At 52.8% G+C, this 17,424-nt stretch overlaps 2 protein-coding genes across 5 annotated transcripts in view; both read right to left on the bottom strand.

Annotated features, from left to right (window-relative positions):
• The window catches only part of PSMD8 (proteasome (prosome, macropain) 26S subunit, non-ATPase, 8), an 11,447-nt gene extending 4,854 nt beyond the window's left edge, over positions 1-6,593 (bottom strand). Inside the window, exons 1-4 of one of the 2 annotated variants that reach the window (XM_011973325.1) lie at positions 5,974-6,593; positions 4,405-4,477; positions 4,183-4,285; positions 1,369-1,534 (exon numbers count right to left, since the gene is read on the bottom strand). In XM_011973325.1, the coding sequence (XP_011828715.1) occupies positions 1,369-1,534; positions 4,183-4,285; positions 4,405-4,477; positions 5,974-6,333 (702 nt within the window). In that variant the 5' untranslated portion in view covers positions 6,334-6,593. The remainder of the gene's footprint in view (positions 1-1,368; positions 1,535-4,182; positions 4,286-4,404; positions 4,478-5,973) is intronic. The other variant, XM_011973326.1, reaches the window with a different exon arrangement.
• Positions 6,594-9,697: 3,104 nt separating this feature from the next.
• The window catches only part of CATSPERG (catsper channel auxiliary subunit gamma), a 33,630-nt gene continuing 25,903 nt past the window's right edge, over positions 9,698-17,424 (bottom strand). For all 3 annotated transcript variants that reach the window (XM_011973327.1, XM_011973329.1, XM_011973328.1), the window contains 12 exons: positions 17,147-17,209; positions 16,844-17,042; positions 16,590-16,708; positions 15,693-15,773; positions 15,547-15,603; positions 13,364-13,520; positions 13,104-13,167; positions 12,900-12,995; positions 12,518-12,607; positions 10,570-10,662; positions 10,376-10,475; positions 9,698-10,109 (listed from right to left, as the gene is read on the bottom strand). In XM_011973327.1, coding sequence (XP_011828717.1) covers positions 9,843-10,109; positions 10,376-10,475; positions 10,570-10,662; positions 12,518-12,607; positions 12,900-12,995; positions 13,104-13,167; positions 13,364-13,520; positions 15,547-15,603; positions 15,693-15,773; positions 16,590-16,708; positions 16,844-17,042; positions 17,147-17,209 — 1,386 coding nt within the window. In that variant the 3' untranslated portion in view covers positions 9,698-9,842. The remainder of the gene's footprint in view (positions 10,110-10,375; positions 10,476-10,569; positions 10,663-12,517; positions 12,608-12,899; positions 12,996-13,103; positions 13,168-13,363; positions 13,521-15,546; positions 15,604-15,692; positions 15,774-16,589; positions 16,709-16,843; positions 17,043-17,146; positions 17,210-17,424) is intronic.

Here is a 17,424-nt window from a genome sequence, read left to right as displayed (position 1 = left end):
ACACACACAGACACACACACAGACACACACAGACACACACAGACACACACACACACACACGACTCTCTCTCTCTGCCCCCACCCCCTTCCTCCCTCCCTCCCTCTCCCCAAGCCTGCTCTGGGCTGGCATCTCATTATCTCATCTACTGTCCAATTATCCACCTATTCTCCAGGAGGGAGACAGGGCCGGCTCCACCTCAGGCTCATCCCTTACACCTCTGCATGAACTGTGCTGCCCGCCCTAACTGCTCTCTCTCCCATCCTCTCCCCACGGACCAAATCCTCCCCTAAGACGTCAGCTCCAGGAACAACTTCCCACCCTTAGGTCCTAAGGCCTTGCCCTGGCCCTGCTCCCTTTGTTCCCAAAACACCGTCTTCTCGGCTGTCCCTCTAACACAGCAGACATGGTGCTGCCTCAGGACAGTTGGACTGGCTGGTCCCTCTGCCTGGCTGTCCACACGGTTCAGTTCCTCATCCTTTTTTTTCTTTTTGAGATAGAGTCTTGCTCTGTTGCCCAGGCTGGAGTGCAGTAGCGCAATCTTGGTTCACTGCAACCTCTACCTCCTGGGTTCAAGCGATTCTCCTGTCTCAGCCTCCCAAGTAGCTGGGATTACAGGCACCAACCACCGCACCCAACTAATTTTTGTATTTTTATAGAGACGGGGTTTCACCATGTTGGCCATGCCGGTTTCGACCTCCTGACCTCAGGTGATCCACCCGCCTTGGCCTCCCAATGTGCTGGGATTACAGGCGTGAGCCACTGTGCATGGTCACCCTTTTCTTTAAAAAAATCTGTTTTTATTTATTTATTTTCTAAATAGAGACAGAATCTGTCACCCAGGCTAGAATACAGTGGTGATCATAGCACACTGCAGTCTTGAACTCCTGAGCTCAAGCTGTCCTCCTGCCTCAGCCTCCCAAAGTGCTGGGATTACAGGCATGAGCCAGTTCCTCACCCTTTTCAAGTCTTTCTCCAATTTCACCTTTTCAGTAAGGCCTTCTGACTCCCCGAGATAAATGTTACCCCGTCCCTGCCTCTCTACCCTCCTTTCTGCCTTTTCTCCACAGTACTCAGCATCTGACAGACCGCACAGGCCACTCACTCTTCGGGCTTACTATCTGCTTCCGCACCCCAATGTCATCACCACAAGATCACGAATTTCACCTGCTTGGCTCACTGCACAGTCTGACAACCTCCCACAGTGTCTGGCACACAGCTGGGACTCAGTATTTGTTGGACAAACAAGAGGATGGGTCCATGGGTGGAAAGATGGGTGAACCCTGGCCACTCCTTCAGGAAGGCCCTCTGAAGGCCACCCCTGCACCGCCCACTTTGGCCAGGTCCTCCCCCGCCGCCTGCCGCCTCACTTGCTCCAGGGACACAGGGTGCTTGATGTAGACGTTGGTCTGGATGTCCTTGGCAGGCAGCCGCTCCAACTCCGTGTGGAACTCAGCCACCCGGTTCTGGGACAGCAGGAAGAGGAGGTTGAGGCCCAAGAGCTGGTGCATATAGGCTGACTCGGGGAGCTGCTCCCTGTGGACGCGGGACGGGGAAGCAGGGTAAGGAGGATTTAGGGGCCTAGCGAGCCCTCTACCCCAGGCTCCAGGAATTCTCACGCCTGCCCCATGCATCTCCTGAAGAGGTATCAGGTCCCGGGTTTTCATATGAGGAAACTGTGGCCCAAAGATGCATGAATTAGTCACAAGTCATACTGATCCAAGTGAGGGACCTCACTTCAGTGAAATGACAACCTCAGTTTCCCAAAGTGTAAACTGGGTATCACCACAGTATCCTTTTATTTATTTTTGAGAAGGAGTCTCTCTCTGTTGCCCAGACTGGAGTGTAATGGTGCGTTCTTGGCTCACTGCAACCTCTGCTTGCCGGGTTTAAGCGATTCTCCTGACTCAGCCTCCCAAGTAGCTGGGACTACAAGCACATGCCACCACGCCTGGCTAATTTTTGGTATTTTTAGTAGAGACAGGGTTTCACCATGCTGGCCAGGCTGGTCTCGAACTCCTGATCTCGTGATCCACCCACCTCAGCCCCCCAAAGTGCTGGGATTACAGTGTGAGCCACCACACCCGGCCCTTTTATTTTTTCCCAATTACAAGACAGGGTCTCGCTCTGTCACTCAGGCTCACTGCAGCCTCAACTTCCCATGCTCAAGCTATCCTCCAACCTCAGACTCCAAAGTAGCGGGACTACAAGTGCACACCATCATGTCCAGCTAATTTTTTTGTTATTTTTTGTAGAGACAGGATTTCGCCATGTTGGCCAGGCAGGTCTGGAACTCCTGGACTCAAGTGATCCTTTTGTCTCAGCCTCCCAAAGTGCTGGGGTTTCAGGCATGTGCCATCGTGCCTGGCCTCACAGTATCCACTTTGTAGAGATGGGTTGAATGAACAAGGGTTAAGTGAACTAAATGGTTCAACCCAGGTAAGGTGATTAGAACAATACCTGGCCCAAATAAACACAGTGTTAGCTATAATTATATTAAGAGTTACTGGCCAGGCGCGGTGGCTCATGCCTATAATCCCAGCACTTTGAGGCGGATGGATCACCTGAGGTCAGGAGTTCAAAACCAGCCTGGCAAACCTGGCAAAACCCCGTCTCTACTAAAAATACAAAAATTAGCTGGGCGTGGTGGCGGGCGCCTGTAATCCCAGCTACTCAGGAGGCTGAGGGAGGCTGAGGCAGGAGAATCACTTGAACGTGGGAGGTGGAGGTCGCAGTGAGCCAAGTTCGCACTGTTGCACTCTAGCCTGGGTGACAGAGTGAGACTCCTATCTCAAAAAAAAGAGAAAGAAAGAGTTACTGGCCGGGCATGGTGGCTCACGTCTGTAATCCCAGCACTTTGGGAGGCTGAGGCGGGTGGATTGCCTGAGGTCAGGAGTTCGAGACCAGCCTGACCAACATGGAGAAACCCCATCTCTACTAAAAATACAAAAATTAGCCAGGTGTGGTGGTGCATGCCTGTAATCCCACCTACTCGGGAGACTGAGGCAGGAGAATCACTTGAACCTGGGAGGCGGAGGTTGTGGTGAGCCGAGATCACACCATTGCACGACGGCCTGGGCAACAAGAGTGAAACTCCATCTCAAAAAAAAAAAAAAAAAGAGTTATTGGAGTCAGGTGCAATGACTCAACACCTGTAATCCCAACAATCTGGGAGCCTAAGGCAGGAGGATCACTTGTGGCCAGGAGTTCAAGACCAGCCTGGACAACAAAGTGAGACCCCCATCTCTACAAAAAATTAAAATGAAACAGGCAGGAGTGGTGGTGTGCACCTGTAGCCCTAGCTACTTGAGAGGCTAAGGTAGGAGCATCGCTTGAGCCCAGGAGGTCAAGGCTGTGGTGAGCCATGACTGCACCATTGCACTCCAGCCTGGGCAACAGAGCAAGACCCTATCTCCAAAAATAAATAAATAAAAGAACCACCACTCCCTACTTTAACAGGGAAAGTGAGAGAGGTAAAGTCATTTGCCCAAGACCTCATAATCAGGAAGCGGCTGGACATTTCAAAGCCAGGTTCGTCTGACGTCAAATTCCCAATCATTAATCTGTGCAGGTATCATTCAGTTTTACATTCAACACATATCCGGTGAGTCCCTGTTCTGGGCCTGGCCCTGTGGTAGGCAGTGTAAGGGACACAGCAGTAACTGAAACAGTTCCAGGCTCTGCCTTTAGAAAGCTCACAGTCCAGTGAGAGAAACGGCTGGGATGGGCAGGCACAGGCAGAGGGGTCGGAGCTGGGACCGGACTGGAAGCCACAGGAAAGAACTTGGTCTTGTGCCTGAGGACCATGAAGAGCCATGCAGGTTCTGAGCAGGGTATGGACAGTGTCAAATTTTAGTGTTACATGATCCTGCTGGCTGCCACGGGGGTTTGAGTCAGAGGGGCAAGGCTGGGGCCAGGACTAGTGAAGGGTGATGGCAGCCCTGCTGGGCAGAGGGGCTGCAGTGTGGGAATGGGTTGGGGGAGACTGACTAGAGACCTACAAGCCTGGATCACACAAGCCAAGTCTTAGGACCTCCAAGCCAACTCCTGACCCTAGTTCTGAGGACAGAACTAAGCCAGGAGGAGTTCCCAGATGAAGAAAGAGGACCCAAATGGCCAGAGCCCCAGAGATAAAGGAGCTGCCATGCAACCACCCCCCAATTGGGGGCAGGACCCATTCTCACTTGTAATCAAAGTAGTAGCATTTGAGCTGGGCCATGTAGCGCTCGAAGGAGGGGATGTCCTTGCGCAGGATGCTCCACTGGGCCCCGATCTCCAGTATGTCACCTGTGGGTGACAGAGTGAGCTCTCAGGAGGTGACTGAGGTCTCTTCCCCAACCACCACTGCTACCATTCCTGCCATAACCCCCTGATCATCACCCCCCACTAACCCCAGTGACACTCACGGGCCAGAATGAGCTGCTGTTTGGTCAGCTTGGTCCCTGTGGTTGGCAAGAAGTTGAGCTCCAGAAGAACTAGCTGATGGGGAGGGGAGGGAAGAAAAGATGGGAATTCAAATACAGATGACTTACCTGCTCTATGCTTTGTTCCTCCCACCTGGAAAATGGGGCTAACCATCATCCTGACTCATGAAGAGTCCTTTTTTTTTTTTTTGAGACGGAGTCTCACTCTGTCGCCCAGGCTGGAGTGCAGTGGTGCCATCTCCGTTCACTGCAAGCTCCACCTCCTGAGTTCACGCCATCCTCCTGCCTCAGCCTCTCAAGTAGCTGGGACAACAGGCGCCTGCCACCACACCCAGCTAATTTTTTTTTTGTATTTTTAGTAGAGATGGGATTTCACCTTGTTAGCCAGGATGGTCTCGACCTCCTGACCTCATGATCCTGTCTTGGCCTCCCAAAGTGCTGGGATTACAGGCGTGAGCCACCACGCCAGGCCGAAGAGTCCTTTTTCATAAAGCACTCAGAACAAGGCCTGAGCACACAACACACGCCCATTTAAGATTCCATCACATTACAATTATTAATAGCCCCACTGGGGAAACAAGGAGGGACACTCAGTGCCTGACCCAGTGGAATCACACGGCGGGGGCGGGGGACACCAGCACATTCCATTCGTGGCTGATCTTCCCCACCATCTATTGGGGAAGGGGTAGCTGGGCTATCCCCAAAATCTGCATCTGGGAGGGGGAGGTCCAAATCTCCCCACACAGTTCAGCCCATACATTTTTCCTTAGCAGACACAGCAGCTTGTTCCAAGCCACTGGATTTATACTCCCTCCCAACACATACTTGGTCTCAAGCACTCTGAGCCCCATATTCTTGTTCTCTACTTGTAAGAATATTTCTTCTAGGTTCAGTCCTGCCTTCACAACTAGGCTGCCCCCTGTCCCCACAGATGCGAGCCTAAGCCCCAGATCTCTCAGATCCTAACCCAGCCTGGTCTTAACCACATACCCTCTACACAGTCCACCTTTTCAGTCTCATTCTTTTATCATCCTGGGCAGTTCTCATTTCCCACTTGGTCTTGCCTGGACTCCACCATCAGGAAAAGAAAGAACCCCAGTCCTGCCACTCCGACCAGTTAAGCCTCCAAGCACCAAAACTCTAACCCCTCACTCATTCTGCCATCCCGAGTCTTTCCATCATTCCCCTACCACGCCCGCGTAGGTCCATTCCAGTCATCTCTCACCTGAAAAAAAAAAAAAAAAGTGTAGAGACAAGAGTCTCGCTTTGTTGCTCAAGCTGATCTTGAACTCCTGGGCTTAAGTGATGCTCCCCCGCCAAATGCTGCGATTACAGGCGTGAACCACCGCGCCCTGTCCTCTCTCGCTTCTTGACCCCCTCCGGGCCGCCACTTTGGCTGCTCCAAATCTTTCGCCCCGTCGGATCCCCCAGCCCGCCTCAGTCTCGCTGGCACCGAGGTGTATTCCGCGGCCCGGGACTTGGTTGGGTCCAGACACCTCGTAGCGCCCCCCACGCCCGCAACACACGGTTTCCTGGGCCTGCCAACCTTACCTTTAGCCGGCCCAGCTCTTCCCCGCACTTGCTAAGATTGGGACTTTTACGATTCCACTCGCCCTTGAGTTGCTCGTACATGCCGGTCGCGGCTTGTAGGACAGCGCCCGAGGTCGCCGCGGGCCCCGAGTTCGAGAAGCCTGCCGCCCCGTTCACCGCCGCGGCCGCCATGTTGCGTGATGCGGCAAGCCGACCGCCCGATTTACGGCAACGCCGCCTACAGACGCTCGCCCGGCGGAAGTGGGGCCGAGAGGTGGAGCCCAAGACCCGGGGCGGGGCTACAACCTGCCTCCGCCCGCCACGGGTAGCCCGCTGTCGCTCTCGAGGTGGCGCCCTCGGAGCCCTGCCCTTAATGAACATGTCAGTTGGAGCTCCGCCTCTGTCGTCACTCAAGATGGTGACCGGAAGTCGGCTTTTGCCCTAACTGAAAATGACAGCTGTCTCAACGCCGCCCTCCCGCCCCACCGACCTCACGGTTCCAGTAATGAACATGGCTGCCCTGGCTTCAGTCTGAGTGTTCGGGACGCTACGTAGCTGTCCTGAAGGTTCCGCCTTCGGAGCAGCGTCTCCAGCCAATAGGTGGCGATGTCGTGCCGTTTGGAGAGCTGTGTTTTACTCATTTTATAAACAGAGAGGCCGGGTAACCTTCCAACGGACTAACAGCTAGGATGTATACCTGGGGCTCCCTCTCCAGTCTCTTTTTCTTTTTTTTTTTTTTTTTTGAGACGGAGTCTCGCTCAGTCGCCCAGGCTGGAGTGCAGTGGCCGGATCTCAGCTCACTGCAAGATCCGCCTCCCGGGTTTACGCCATTCTCCTGCCTCAGCCTCCCGAGTAGCTGCGACTACAGGCACCCGCCACCTCGCCCGGCTAGTTTTTTGTATTTTTTTGGTAGAGATGGGGTTTCACCGTGTTAGCCAGGCTGATCTCGATCTCCTGACCTCGTGATCCGCCCGTCTCGGCCTCCCAAAGTGCTGGGATTACAGGCTTGAGCCACCGCGCCCGGCCTCCAGTCTCTTTTTCAATGCATCCTTCTACATCTTTTTCCCAAGCTTATATGAACGAACTAGTTACAAAACTCATCCAGCTCTATGGCTTTAAATATCATATGTAAATGAAGGATTCACAATTTTTTTTTTTTTTTTTTTTTTTGAGACGGAATTTAGCTCTTGCTGCCCAGGCTGGAGTGCAATGGAGTGATCTTGGCTCACTGCATCCTCCGCCTCCTGGGTTCAAGTGATTCTTCTGCCCCAGCCTCCCAAGTAGCTGGGATTACAGGCACGTGCCACCACATACAGTTAATTTTCGTATTTTTAGTAGAGCCCGGGTTCCACCACGTTGGTCAGGCTGGTCTCCAACTCCTGAACTCAGGTAATTCCCCAGGCCCCGGCCTCCCGAAGTGCTGGGATTACAGGCATGAGCCACCTTGCCTGGCCAGTATTCACAGCTTCTTATACCAACTTCTCCTTCCTCCATTGATTGATATTACACCTGAACATTCAACATCGCTTTTTCTCTCTTTTAAAAAAAATTTTATTTTAATTTTTTTGTAGAGACTCATACTGCCCAGGTTGGTCTCGAACTCCTGAGCTCAAGCGATCTTCCTGCCTTGACCTCTCAAAGTGTTGGAATTCACAGGTATGAGTCACTGCGCCTGGACAGCACGTTTTTCTCAAGCCGGGCTCTCACTCTCTTGTCTCCACTGTTTAGAATGTCATCTCCATGGAGGCAGGACGATTTCCTTCACCACTGAATTCCCAGTATCTCAGTGCTTGGCAAATATTAGTCGACAGTCAATAAATATTTGTTGGCCGGGCACGGTGGCTCACGCCTGTAATCTCAGCACTTTGGGAGGCTGAAGTGGGTGGATCACCCGAGGTCAGGAGTTTGAGACCAGCTTGGCCAACATGGTGAAACTCCATCTCTACTACAAATACGAAAAATTATCTATCCAGGCATGGTTGTGGGTGCCTGTAATCCCAGTTACTCATTCGGGAGCCTGAGACAGGAGAATCACTTGAACTTGGGAGGCGGAGGTTGCAGTGAGCCAGGATCGCACCATTGCCCTCCAGCCTAGGCAACAAGAGCAAAACTCCATCTAAAAAATAACAAAAACAAAAAAAACCAAAAAACCACGATGATACGGTGGCTCACGCCTGTAATCCCAGTACTTCGGGAGGCTGAGGTGGATGGATCACGAGGTCGGGAGATCGAGACCAGCCTGGCTAACACGGTGAAATCCTGTCTCTACTAAAAATACAAAAAATCAGCTGGACATGGTGTCATGCGTCTGTAGTCCCAGCCACTCGGGAGGCTGAGGCAGGAGAATCGCTTGAACCCAGGAGGCAGAGGTTGCAGTGAGCCGAGATAGCACCACTGCACTCCAGCCTGGGTGACAGAGCAAGACTCCATCTCAAAAATAAATAAATAGTTTCAAGTATGAGGGGAAATCCAGTCTCTGTCACTTTATCTTGGCTGGAAATGCAGATGGTGATATTCAAATCACATGTTGACTTGGCTGATACAGGATTATGATGTGTTCATCTGGACCAGGAGGTGACTCAATAGAATCTTGGTGGTGGAAACAACCTTAGCCAACAGACCTTACACACATGAGTGTTGCCAACTCTTGTTATTGTCAAGTTTCATTAGGTTTTTGTGCTACCAACCATGCCTAGTCGATGCCAATCCCAATTTATTCCTCCACCCCAACACTCTGAGTGAGCACCAACTAGGCATAGTCTCACACCTTTCCTCATTCGCTCCGTCATTCATTCATCCAGTAATGCTGACCGAATGCCTACCATGCAACACGGTATTTTTTTACTCATTTATTTCCTCCTGCCTTCATGCCTCCATCTGTCAATTCATCGGTCACTATGCATCCATCCAGATTATGGACTGCATAACTAGCCTCAGATGGTGAGAGGAGTTGTCCTGAGGTCAGAGACTGCACTCAGAGGAGGACAGAGAAGAAAAAACTACAGAGAAATGAAGGCTGAATCCTGTGGACCCTGGGGACTACTGGATCAAACTGTACCTGAAGCCTGTAAATTACCATTTTCATGTAGACCATTTGAGGGAAATACTTGCTACTTGCAACTAAAATAAGAATCCTGACATCTCCAGGGTCCCCTCCTTAAGACATTAGATAGGTGTTGACATTCAAAATACGTAACACTAAATAATCAGAGCAGATGGTGGGCCATAGCAATGGGCCTGGATTGTGGAGGATCCTGCTGGACCACAGGGAGGTCTGGGGCACCCTGGGGAGGGGCTCAGCCAACAGGCACACAGAGAAGCCACTATTTAACAGGTGGCCTAGAAGGTTTTTGATATTTTATTTATTGTTTTGTTGAGTCGGGAGTCTCAGTCTGTTGCCCAGGCTGGAATGCAGTGGCGCAATCTTGGCTCACTGCAACTTCTGCCTCCCAGGTTCAGGGGATTATCCTGTCTCAGCCTCCCAAGTAGTTGGAATTACAGTCATGCACCACCATGCCCAGCTAATTTTTTGTATTTTTAGTAGAGACAGGGTTGCAAGTTTTCACCATGTGGGCCAGGCTGGTCTCAAACTCCTGACCTCAAATGATCTGCCTGCTTCCGCCTCCCAAAGTGCTGGGATTACAGGCATAAGCTACAGTGCCCAGCGAGGTTTATGATATTTTAATGTGCAGCTATGCTGGTACAAACCTTCTGAACTCAAGCTCTTAAGAGGGCCCACAGCTGGTCCTGAAAAAAGGCTTTATTTGAGTCTGAACCAGAAGTAAACATCAAGCAAAACAGAGGTCTGAGCTGGGTGACAGGCTGCATCTTCAAGATGGGCCTCGTAGGGGAAGTGTGACAGTGACTGGGGGCTGGGGCACGCGGCAGACTCAGGTCATCAACTGTCTCTCCACAGCTTCCTTGGGTTCAGCCTTGTCCTCTGTCATCCTGGAGCTGAACATGGAGCCCATCCTGGAACGTCTCAGAGACTGCATGCTCGACATTCCGGAAATGGAGGCATAGGTGTAGTAGGATTCTGAGGCAATGATATCGTTTATCTTCCACCGGATCATCGTGCAGCCCTTCACCACGAGGGGCCACAGGAGGCAGAAGGCAATGTAGAAGATCACCAGGCCCACAAACACGCTGACTGACACCTGCAGGGAGCAAAGAATAAATAAGGAGTTGGCACATGATAAGGTACACAGTCCACAATCTGGATCCACAGTTACAGGGAAATTGACAGATGGAGGCGTGATGGCAGGAGGAAATGAATGAGTAGACAGCCTGTGGCATGGCAGGCGTTCAGTCGGCATGACCAGATGAGTGACTGAAGGAATGAATTAGTGAAGTACAACAAGCATAGGTGTGGAGGTGTGGGCCCTTGCCCACCCAGCAGGGCAGCTCCTGGACAGCCACTCACCATGAGGATGAAAAGGGCCCGCTTGGGACTGAGTGGCAGCCCGTGGATGTGCAGCAGGAAGGTGAGCTGGTAGTTGCAGTAGGTGCTCGTGTCCACTCCTCTGCGGGGGTTGGGAGGGGACCCAGGATTAGCGGAGAAGCCAGGCGTTCCATGGGCAGCCCCTGACCCGCACCTGGGCCACTTGCCTGGCTCACCTATTGCTCACCAACACCTTGAAGAAGAATTCAGGGGCGAAGATGCCTTGGGGAACATTGTCATAGCATGGGGCGTTCTCCAGACAGAGCCACCTGCGAGCCAAAGATCAGGCAGTTGTGCTACCAACCATGCCTAGTCTGTGCCAACTCCCAATTTCTTCCTCCACCCCAACGCTCTCGGTGAGGACCAAATGGGTGCGATCTCATGCCTTCCCTCGTTCATTCCTTCATTCACTCATTCAATCATGCTGACTGAACGGCTACTGTGCCACAGGCTGTCTACTCATTCATTTCCTCCTGCCTTCACGCCTCCATCTGTCAATTCCTCTGTCACTGTGCATCCATCCAGATTACAGGCTGTGTACCTATCATGTGCCGACTCCTTATTCATTCTTTGCTCCCTTCATTCCTTTATCCCATAAATACAGCTTGAGCACTTACTAGGTACAAAGTCACATCTTTCATTTATTTCCTTCTCTATTCATTATCCAATAAATGCAGGTTAGGCCGGGCGCGGTGGCTCACATGTATAATCCCAGCACTTTGGGAGGCCGAGGCAGGTGGATCACTTGAGGTCAGGAGTTCAAGACCAGCCTGACCAACATGGTGAAATCCCATCTCTACTAAAAATTACAAAAACTAGCCAGGCGTGGTGGCGTGCGCCTGTAATCCCAGCTACACGGGAGGCTGAGGTGGGAGAATCACTTGAACCCAAGAGGCGGAAGTTGCAGTGAGCTGAGATTGTACCACTGTACTCCAGCCTGGGTGACAGAGCAAGAGTCTATCTCAAAAAAATAAATAAAAATAAAAAATAAAAAAATAGAGCAGGTTAAATTCTGACTAGGCGCAAGTTGTTCATTCATTCACTGCCTTCATTTGCTCATGGCTTCATTTTTTTCCTTTCATTGAATGAAACTTATTGAGCCCCTATATATGAATTTGTTTCTCCATTGTTTTATTCATTCATTAATACCCACATTCAAATATCAATAAATGCCTGCCACGAATTGATTTATTCATTTGTTCATTATTTCATTCAATAAATGCTATGTTAACCAGCCTGGCCAATATGGTGAAACTCCATCTCTACTAGAAAAAAACAAAAACAAAAATTAACCGGGCATAGTGGCGTGCGCCTGTAATCCCAGTGCTTTGGGAGGCTGAAGCGTGAGGATCACCTGAGGTCAGCAGTTCAAGACCAGCCTGACCAACATGGTGAAACCCCATCCCTACTAAAAATACAAAAATTAGCCAGGCATGGTGGCGGTTGCCTGTAATCCCAGCTACTTGGGAGGCTAAGGCAGGAGAATTGCTTGAACCTGGGAGGCAGAGGTTGCAGTGAGCTGAGATTGTGCCACTGCACTCCAGCCTGGTGGACTACAGAGGGAGCCTGTCTCAAAAAATAAACAAACAGGAGGCTGAGACAGGAGAATCGCTTGAACCCGGAAGGTGGAGATTGCAGTGAGCTGAGATCATGCCACTGCATTCCAGACTGGGCAACAAAGAGCGAAACTCCATCTCAAAAATAAAAATAAAAACAAATTTATGAGTCTATTCAGGACCCAGTTCTGGAGGAGATACAGACCCCACACCAGACAGTGACTGCCCAGGGCTGTCCACTCTAGGATGGGGATGCACAGGTAGGGGACTCAGGGGCGGGATGGGAGAGCCCCAGGCGACCATGGGAGCCACGAAGGGACAATTGTCCCATCCTGAAACAGAAAAGTCCTCCTGGCTGAAGGGGCATCTGCCTAAGGCCTGACGAGAGTAGGAGGGAGCAGCATTCCAGGCAGGGACTTCAGCTTGTGCAAAGTTCAGCCCCATTTGAGTAACACAAAGGCAGTCAGTGTGACTTGGGGATCAAGAGGCCTCCTGGGGGCAGAAAGGATGGGTGGGCCTGATGGACTACCGACAGATGGGGGCCAAGAAGGCCAGGCTGTGCACTCACTCGATACCCGGGCTCTCATGGGACATGATGTGGAAGGCTGAGTCTTTGGTGGTCCTTTTGGTCCTCGTGGTCCAGATAAGGCTGTTGGTCCTGTGCAGGACGAGGTCATCTCAGCCAGGGGTTAGGGGGTGTGGGGGAGGTATGGCCTCAGTGGTCAGTGTGGAGGGAGGCCAGAGGTGGGTGCAGGGGGCGGGGTCTTATGTGCAGGGGGCATGGTGTTAAGGGGGCCCTGCAGGAGTTTGCCTGTGGGATCCTAAGAGCCCCACTGTGGGCGGGACCTGAGATGCGGAGGCGGGGGCTTGTGAGGTGGGCTTGGCTTGGAAGTGGGAAAGGCCTCTAGGGGAAGCAAGGCCAATTACGCGTGGGGCCCCACAGGGATTACTTGTCCAAGGGGCTGTTGAAGCGGTAGATTTCGTCCTTGTTGTAGTCCTTGAGTGTGTCCAGTGTGGGCCCGCCACCCACCACCAGCAGCACGTAGCTACCAGGGACAGAAGTGCACACGGACTGGTCTCCGGGTCTCGAGTCCTGCACCCATCCCCTTCCACTCCCTCCACCTGCCCTAGCTACAAGTTGGCCACGCCTTTACCTGCCCTGGAAACTGCCGGAGTCTCCTGTCACCAAATCTTGAATCAAGAAGAAGGGGTAGAAAACTATGGGGTTGGAGGGGGTTGAGACGGGAAGAAGAAATTAGCCTGGCCTGAGAAGCTGAGGACCAAGAAGGGGGAAAGTGAGATGCCGGGGGAAAGAGGGTGGGTAGCCTGTGGGCAGAGGAGCGGGGAGGGAGAGCGCAGAGTGGTGGGCGCAAGAGGACAGTGAACGATGCAGGGGAAGGGACTGGACACACACTGTCCCGGAAGAGAAAGCAGGGCATCTCGGGGTCCACTTGAACGCAGTCAAAGTAGTGTTTGTTCTTCAGGCGGCTGTATTCCAGAGTGTAGGTGATGTCGAACGCCAGGCGCTTGCCTGGAGGGCAGCCAATGAACACTGGCACCATCAGGTTGCCCTCGGTGGGAGGAAAAAAGGCTCATGGGAGTGTCCAGGGTCTCCTCAGGCCCCTGGAGAGGTGAGGGGCAGGAAGGACAGTACCCCTCCCACAAACACCACCACCAACTGCCTGGCTCTCCCTCACCGCCAAGAGCAATATGGTCATTAATATCATTAAAACGGCTTGGCGCAGTGGCTCATGCCTGTAATCCCAGCACTTTGGGAGGCCGAGGCAGGCCGATCACTTGAATCCAGAGTTCGAGACTAGCCTGGCCAGCACAGCAAAACCCTTTCTCTACTAAAAATACAAAAAATTAGCTGGGTGTGGTGGCGCATGCCTGTAATCCCAGCTACTTGGGAGGCAGAGGCAGAAGAACAGCTTGAACCAGGGAGACAGAGGCCAAGATTGCGCCACTGCACTCCAGCTAACAGAGCAGGACTCAGTCTCGAAAAAAAAAAAAAAGACGCAGAGTCCACTCATTCTCTCCCTTAAACCTCCAAATTCTTTGCCCCCACCCTGTTTTGTCCAACCTTGTCTTCTCCAGAGTCTCCCTGCTTCCCGTTCCCTCATTGATGTCCCCCCACCCCATGCAGCCAGATGGGCCCTGGGGACCCTCGAGTCCCTCCTCTGCTTGGAGCCCTCCCGAAGAACCAGCTCACGCACCATGGCCCATGAGGCCCCACTTACTCTGCCCCATCACTGCTCTGAGTTCATCCCGCCACATTTCCCCTTGCCCACCCTGTGATGCGGTCACACTTCCTCCTTGTTTATTCAGTCTAGCACATGAAATCTCATGTACTCTAAGGAGGTGGGGGCTGTTACAATCCCTTTTGACTGCCCAAGGTCATTCTAACCCAGGAAAGAGGAACGCCAGGATCTGCGTGCCCCGGAGTGGGTAGGGAAGTGGTGAGAACAAGAACTCTGGGGCAGGCCCCTCCTCTACCACTTATTAGCTCCCTGGGTTACACTGCACCTCTCTGAGCCTCAGTGTCTGCCCTGGGCAAAGGCGATATCACATATATAAGCAAGTGAAGAACCAAGATCCCAAAGAACTGAATGAGGAATATGTGAGTGGGCAGAAGAAGAGAGATGTGAAGGCAGGGCCAGGCCAGCCCTTGTGCCACCTTTGTGCCAATTGCAAAAAGTGGCCCTGGACCAGGCGCGGTGGCTCACACTTGTAATCCCAACACTTTGGGAGGCCGAGGTGGGCAGGTCACCTGAGGTCAGGAGTTTGAGACTAGCCTGGCCAACATGGTGAAACTCCATCTCTTCTTAAAATACAAAAAATTAGCCAGGCATGGTGGTATGCACCTGTAATCCCAGCTACTTGGGAGGCTGAGGCAGAAGAATCGCTTGAACCCGGGAGGCGGAGGTTGCAGTGAGCCGAGATTGCACCATTGCACTGCAGCTTGGGGGACAAGAGTGAGACTTCGTCTCAAAAAAAAAAAAAAAAAAAAAGTCCCTGTTGCTCACTCTATTCTCCCTCTGCAGAAAAGTTATCAGAGGGAACACATCAGCTTGTGTGCAACCTGCACAACTGGGAAGGTGGCCCTTTCTGAAAACATGAATGAATGGAAGGAGTTAGGCTGGGTGTGGAGGCTCATGCCTGGAATCCCAGCACTTTGGGAGGCTGAGGTGGGTGGATCACTTGAGTTCAGCAGTTTGCGACCAGCCTGGCCAACATGGAGAAACCCTGTCTCCACTAAAAATACAAAAAATTAGCTGGGCATGGTGGTGGGCACCTGTAATCCCAGCTACTCGGGAGGCTGAAGCAGGAGAATCACTTGAGCCAAGGAGGTGGAGGTTGCAGTGAGCCAAGACTGCACCATTGCACTCCAGCCTGGGCAACAAGAGCGAAACTCCATCTCAAAGAAAAAAAGAATGAAAGGAGTTAATGGGTAGTAGTGGGTGGGTGGATGAATGATGAGAAAGAATGAGAAGAAAGGAAATTATGAATGATTAGTGGGATTCTCAGGGGATTAGCCATGTTGAGACCTGACCCCAACCTTTCCCTCCCAGGGCCCAGTATCCCAAGCTCCAATACTTGCATACGGGCCCCCACGTGCGTTTCCTGGAAGCAGAGCCCGGATGAACCCACCACCTGCAGGTAGGAGCAGGTGAAGATGGTGATCCCTGTGGGCCCAGGCTTTCCCACCATCCTGCACCCTCCCCTCCAGGCTTGGACCTCACATTGACCGTCATGGAAGACTTCATAAGGTGGTGTCCACTAATGCCTTGGTCATAGCAAACCTTTTTATCCTTGAGCGTAATCTGGGGTTGAAGGAGGGGAGAGGCAGAAATGAAGGGGTGAACAGGTCTCCCCAAAGACCAACAAACAGTTCAAATAACCCATAGCTGGGGCAAGGTGGGGGCTGGTAGGAGAACGGAAGTCTTCCATTTTTCTACTCAGGAATAGGCTAACGGGGCCAAGCGCAGGGTGGCTCGTGGCTCTTGCCTCACACCTCACACCTCAAGCCGAGGCGTGAGGATCTCTTGAGCCCAGGAATTCGAGACCAGCCTGGGCAACACAGGTAGACCCCCCTCTCTACAAAACATAAAAAGTTAAGGCTGGGCACAGTGGCTCACGCCTGTAATCCCAGCACTTTGGGAGGCTGAGGTGGGCGGATCATTTGAGGTCAGGAGTTCAAGACCAGCCGGGCCAACATGGTAAAACTCCATCTCTACTAAAAATACAAAAAATTAGCTGGGTGCGGTGGTGTGCACCTGTAATCTCAGCTACTAGGGAGGCTGAGGCAGGAGACTCGGTTGAACCTGGGAGGCAGAGGTTGCAGTGAGTCAAGATTGTGCCATTGTACTCCAGCCTGGGCGACAGAGTGAGACTCCGTCTCAAAAGAAAAAAAGAAAAAAAAGTTCGCTGGGCACTGTGGTGCATGCCTGCAGTCCCAGCTACTCAGGAGGTTGAGGGAGGAGGATCACTTGAGCCCAGGAGGCCAAGAATGCAGTGATCGCGCCACTGCACTCCAGCCTGACAGAGCAAGACCCTGTCTCAAAAACAAACAAACAAAAAACAAAACCAAAAACAAAACAAAAAACCTCCCTTGATCCCAACTGCCCGCCGGGCCTCACCGAAAATAGCACCGCGTTGCGATTAATCAAGACCTCCTGCTTCACCGAGGCCTCGATGCAGCCGGGGTCGGCCAGCACCACGCCCACGTCTACCTGGCTATGCAGCTGGAAGACGGTGCCTGCTCCGGACAGTCAAGGGGGTTAAGGCCTCCCTCACAGGCCCCGCCCTTCGGGTGGTGTCCCCTCCCCCCAAGCTCCCAGATTCCGGCAGCCCTCGCCCTGCCCTTCGGGAGTGACTCTGGCCCCGCGCAGACCGAGTTCTGCCATCGTCCGGAACGAGTGGCTCTGCGCCGACAGGAAGATGGCGAAGCTGTACTCAGTGCCCTTGTCCAGGAAAATGCGCTCCGGCAGCTCGTACGCGGACTTGAGGTTGTAGATCTTTTCGTAGCTGTCCATTTCTATGAACACTCCGCCCGCGCTTCGCCAGTTGCTCGCCAGGAAGAAGTAGTAATCCTGGAGTACCGCATGCGCGCGGCAGAGTCAGCGCCGGGGTTGGGGGCACTGTGAGGGGTGTCCGGGCACCACCCCTTTCCCGGCTCCCAATCCGCTCCGCCTACCTGGTCTTGTTTGTTTTTCTCCCACCAGCGCCAGGTGGGGTCGTGCACCGGGTCCGCGTACGGCTGCAGGGATCGCCCGGCACCGTAAAGGGATTGGGCGGCGGGGCGAGGGCCCCCAGGCAAGCGGCATCCCCAGACCCCCTCCCAGCCTCAATGCCAGCTCCTAACCCAGAGCAGAAGATACACACCCCAGCGCATCCCTAGACCCTGCTTTCAACCCGGCCACACCTCCAACACCCTCCCCTGGAAGTCCTGCTCAAGCCAGGCCCCGCCCCCAC

This window comes from Mandrillus leucophaeus, unplaced genomic scaffold (genome assembly GCF_000951045.1).
Source record: "Mandrillus leucophaeus isolate KB7577 unplaced genomic scaffold, Mleu.le_1.0 Scaffold137, whole genome shotgun sequence".
Taxonomy (NCBI): domain Eukaryota; kingdom Metazoa; phylum Chordata; class Mammalia; order Primates; family Cercopithecidae; genus Mandrillus; species Mandrillus leucophaeus.
Note: the sequence above shows the minus strand (reverse complement) of the source record. Positions and strands in the feature narration are given on the sequence as shown.